Consider the following 4,980-nt stretch of genomic DNA (forward strand, 5'->3'; position numbering starts at 1 on the left):
TGCTTCATGCGGTGGCTAGGGTTGCGGGAAGGGGAAGGAGGAGTTATGCGTCTGGTGGAGTTGCCTCGAGGGAACGGTCAATCGATCACTTGGCGGTGGCACTCTTCCGTAATTCTTTACGAATCCAGCTTCTCAGTTTTCTCAGAGCCAGGTTTTTCCAGCTCCGCGACTCCGTCAAATTTGTACGCAGGTTCGAGCCAGCTTCTTGGCCAAATAACTAGGAGTGGAACTGTTCGGCTAGAATCCGAGTTTGGATTCGAGGATTTCAGAAGCAAGAGAGCTCCCGAACACGCCCTAAAATTCGGTGTTGCAACTTCAAGATCGCCAAAGTCAACATAGACGGATCGCTACTGACTGGAACATTGCTTCCCACTCAATAGAACATGCCGCCTTGATAAGATGCACACGCCGTTAAACCTGGGGTTTTGTCACTGTGGGTTGCAGATGTACCACCCTTGTAATCATTCGACATCATTTTTATTAAACTGAAGTTACACTTTTAGTATATTTGTCAAAAAGGGGGTTGACCCGACCTCTGCACCATCATGCTGCACAAAACCATTTTTTATTAAAGTATACAACATTTGAACTAATCAAGACAAAAGGGAAAATCAAGACCATAACTGGTCGATAAAAAGATTACATGACTCAACTACATAACCTATTACTGACATGCCAACATGTTGGGGAAAGTAGAGCAAAATAAAATTTTACAGTTGACATGCGGTAGCTATTTTTAATTTTGTATTACGTCCCCTAAATAGTTGGAACTTCTTTTAGTTCTGTAATTGTTTTTAGTGAGAACAGCTAGTGCATGTCATGGAACCTCGTTTAGTTTGTGTTGACATTAGAAATAGGATTTTTTCCATTAATTATAATAAGTTTCCACTAAGACTTTCTCATACTATTGTGTGTACATTAAGTCTTCACAAACGACTTAATATTCCCTTGCAAAGATCAAGTAAATGTTGAGACTATATATACTTGCAACAACCATAAAAAAGTACAAATTTTACAAGGCTTACATTACAAATTTTAGTAATTGCTTAACAAATGGTTTTACCCACAAGCAAAATTTGCTTCAAACTTTCCATATAACCTTATAGACATAAAAGAAATATCAACCATTTTTTTAGAGTAAATAGCATAAAACTACCATAATTCTGGCAAGGGTTCTAAAATATTACCGCTGTTTGGAAAGTTCCTAAATGCTACCACAACATTGGTTGACTGTTTCAAAAAACTACCATGTTGCATCAAGGACGGTGTTGGTTAATTTTATTTGCGATTATGACACATCCGGTCCACCCGTTAGGTCTCACGTGGCGTAAAAGTCAATACCCTTGGCTTTGACCTTATGATGGGTGAGTTCCACGCGTCAGTCTTTTTTTATAAAAGAAACCCTGCAAATATTTTTAGAAAGCAATCAGGTCCTTGCACATATTTTTAGAAAGCAATCGAGTCCCTGTAATTTTTTGGTAAAAGGAATCGGGTCCCTGCACATATTTTTAGAAAACAATCAGGTCCCTTTTTTTTAAAAAGCAATCAAGTTCCAACATTTTTGTTTGAAAAAGCAATCGGCTGTCTGCAATTGTTTTAAAAAACGATCAGGTCCTTGCATAATGGTCAAAATTTGACAACGTGGCCATGGTTGGCAACAGCGAGAGCACACCTTCGAGCTCTTAGGCATGTCGCTCTCCGTGGTGGCCATGACCATGGTGGCCGTCGTCGCGCAGCGCCTCGTGACCCTCCCTAGCGCCGCCCAAGGCTAGCCGCTGCTGGTGTCCGCTCCCATGGCCGTTGATCCCGATGCGCCGGATAGCTACCTCCTTCGCTCGGTGATAACAACAGTATCCGCTTGGCGATGTCGCGTTTGTCGGCGTCCACGATGCGGACATGCACCGCGGCGATCTCCACGGCCATGGCTTGCCCGCTCCACGACGTCCAGAGCACGTCGAGCGTTTGTGAGCTGAGGTGTGTTGAGACCTCGTCGAACACGAGCTCAAGGAGGTACTTGAGCACGTCGATTTCGGCTCATGACGCCCACCTATGCCATGGCCGTCGCTTCGCGGCCAAGGCGTGGGACAACGACCTCCCACGGACACGCGCCTACATCACACCTATGAGGCACCCCTAGACGAACCAGGCGTCTACGCCATCTCGTGGTGGTCTCCAGCAACTACACCGACAAGCGGCAGACATGAAAGTGCTCGGATGGGTGGCCAACAATGTCCCGTGGTAGAGGCGCATGTGAGTTGTACGAAGAAATGCCCCATAAGAATGGGATAGAGGAGAGAAAACTGACAGGTGGGCCTCATCTGTCATAGCGGTTCATAGTTAACATCGTGCCACGTGGCTTTGACGAGTGGCCCGCGGCTGCATAAAATGGTTTAAATTTGATCAAACCGGTCGACAGTGTAACATGGTAGTTTTTTGAAACAGCCAACCAATACCGTGGTAGGGTTTAGAAACTTTCAAAAAAAAAAGATAGTTTTTCGAACCCTAAATCGAATTGTGGTAGTTTTATGCTATTTACTCATTTTTTTCTACAACACGCCGAATTTGATGTAGTCATGTAGACGGATCCAACACCCGCGTATTGTCATTATCTTTGGTCTCATTCTTGCGGAATACTACTAATTTAAGAACGTTCCTCAGCTGTTCGATGAAGCTACAGCGTGCGCCGCTGTCGAGCAAGTTATTAGGCACCTGAAATAAACAACGTTTCTGCGATCCCGCAACGTCGCAATCAGCATTCGCGAGCTGTGACGACGTACATCCACTTATTACTCACCTGTCAACTACTCAAAGATTCATCTTTCCTCCTCCTCACTGATTACTTTGACCGCTCCAAGTGGCATGCCGCACGCATCCATGCATCTGCAGGTCTACGAGTGCAACTACTCTGCCTGCCTCCATTGAAACTGACGGCGTGACGACCTGGCTAGCACGCGTCGTACTCAGGTCCGTTAGTCCCTCCATCGACTCTAAAGAACGCTGCATGTAACGGTTGTCTCACGAAATCAAGCGGTGTGAAGTTTGATCAGGTCGCGTCTCCGGAGATGGCAAGCTTCTTGTCAAACAGTGTCAAAAAACGTCGTCGTATATTAAGTTAGGAAGGGAGTAAATTAGCATGCTCCACTGACGAGATGGCGCCAAAGCATCAGAAAGTTGGTACCGTCTGCTCAGACCGTTTGTGTCCCAAGCGTCGCAATCAGCTGCCGCGAGCCGTGACGACGGACGCGATTAGCCACGATCCGGGACGATCCATGACACTGTCTGCTACTGCGTATTTTGTTGCGAAACTCGCTGTCAACCACGTCTCGATCGTAATTACGTAACTCATTAAGCTGCCATGCGTGCACCATCCGTTATGCCTGTCACCCTCTCGGAACCTTCGACTAGGAGTACGTACGTGGCCGAGCAGAACTACTCACTCTAAACAAGTTGTCATAGCTGTTGTTTATCCATTTCCTTTTTGAACGTTGATTCTTCACGGCCACGGACAGCGTGGACTTTGTTGCAGCCAGCAGCTACAGCTTGTCCTCCAAGTACTCCAGTGCAGTGCAATGCAAGTTCTCTCCTTGTCTCCGTTGACACTGACAGGATATGACGAACTGGCCTGCGTCATGGCATAAACTCACCATGAACCCCTCGCGCACCGCTTCTGATTCCGACCTATAAAAAGCTGCATCACACGCCGGCTCGTACCAACAGATCACCGGATCAACCAAATCCACTTTGCACTTGCTCACACGATCGATCACTACGACGAACAAGTCGTCCCAAGGGGAGAAATGGGCTCGTGCGTCTCGCGCTCGCCGGCGGGGTCCGGGCGAGCAGTGGCCACCAAGACAGCGAAGGTGGTGGACGTAGACGGCTCCATGGCGCAGTTCGCGGCGCCCATCACGGCGCGCGACGCCCTGGATAGTGTCCAAGAGCGCCGCCCAGGCGCGTCAGTCTTCCTGTGCAGCTCCGATGAGCTCCGCTTCGACGTGCCCGCCCGCGCGCTTGCGGCAGACGAGGCGCTCCAGCCCGGGTGGCTCTACTTCGTGCTGCCTATGTCCACGCTCCGCCGCTCACTCTCCGGTCCGGAGATGGCCGCGCTCGCCGCCAGAGCAAGCTCGGCGCTGGCCTTCGCCAGCGGCGTTGCGTCACCCCCGCGGCGCAAGAACGGGGCCGGGGTGCCCGGCGCCAAAGGCAAGCGACGGAAGGCGGCGGCTCGTGTGTCGCCGCTAGTTGTCGCGGATGAGATCGCCGGAACAGACGGTGGATCGGATCATCACCATGTGTACGGCAAGTACGGCGGCGATGAGCCAGCGGCGAAGGCGTGGAAGAGAAGTAGTTCAGGTGGAAGCCGCAGCAGCACTCGCCATCTTCGCCGTGCATCTGGCACCCCAACACTGAGCTCCATTTTGGAGGCCGATGATTTCTGAGCAACCCGGTATTGATTCAGCGGTTCGATTCTTAGGAGTGGTTAGCAACTTTTCTTGATTACCATGCATTAATTTAGTTCAGTTATTCCGTCCAGTATGTTGAGTTGCTCGACCGGTGTATATACTGCATACGAGTTATATGCACAGCATGCTTGTTTCTTGATGTGTGCGTTTACAATCTGTATTGTGAAAACTCATATATATACAGATACCGACACTGCATGAAAGTACTACAATTTTGGACCTAGCATTCTGTTTAGATATCTGAATTCTGCATTGGCGCTCTGATTTTGGTCGCTACAAGGTTAAACGATCTTTGGTCTCTAGTTCGTCTTCCTTTTTTTTGAAGGGCAAACCGTAGAACAATGGTCCTACGGTAATTTTCCATTAATAAAGAATAAAGTTTACAAATATATACAAAATTACAAAAAGAAATAATGGAAAAGAGCAAAAGGAGCTAGTTTTTCGAATCAACCCATGCATGACCTTGGGATCATGGGGGAAACAGTTTCAGATAGCTTTGAGAGCTGCAATCATCAAAGAT

General features: G+C 48.1%; 1 protein-coding gene across 1 annotated transcript; it reads left to right on the plus strand.

Annotated features, from left to right (window-relative positions):
* The first annotated feature begins 3,693 nt into the window (after window positions 1-3,693).
* LOC125529129 lies at window positions 3,694-4,669 on the plus strand. The gene has a single exon (XM_048693531.1). The coding sequence runs from the start codon at window positions 3,798-3,800 to the stop codon at window positions 4,434-4,436; it is 639 nt and encodes a 212-aa protein (XP_048549488.1). The 5' UTR covers window positions 3,694-3,797; the 3' UTR covers window positions 4,437-4,669.
* The last annotated feature ends 311 nt before the right edge of the window (window positions 4,670-4,980 follow it).

This window comes from Triticum urartu, unplaced genomic scaffold (genome assembly GCF_003073215.2).
Source record: "Triticum urartu cultivar G1812 unplaced genomic scaffold, Tu2.1 TuUngrouped_contig_5361, whole genome shotgun sequence".
NCBI classification, from domain to species: domain Eukaryota; kingdom Viridiplantae; phylum Streptophyta; class Magnoliopsida; order Poales; family Poaceae; genus Triticum; species Triticum urartu.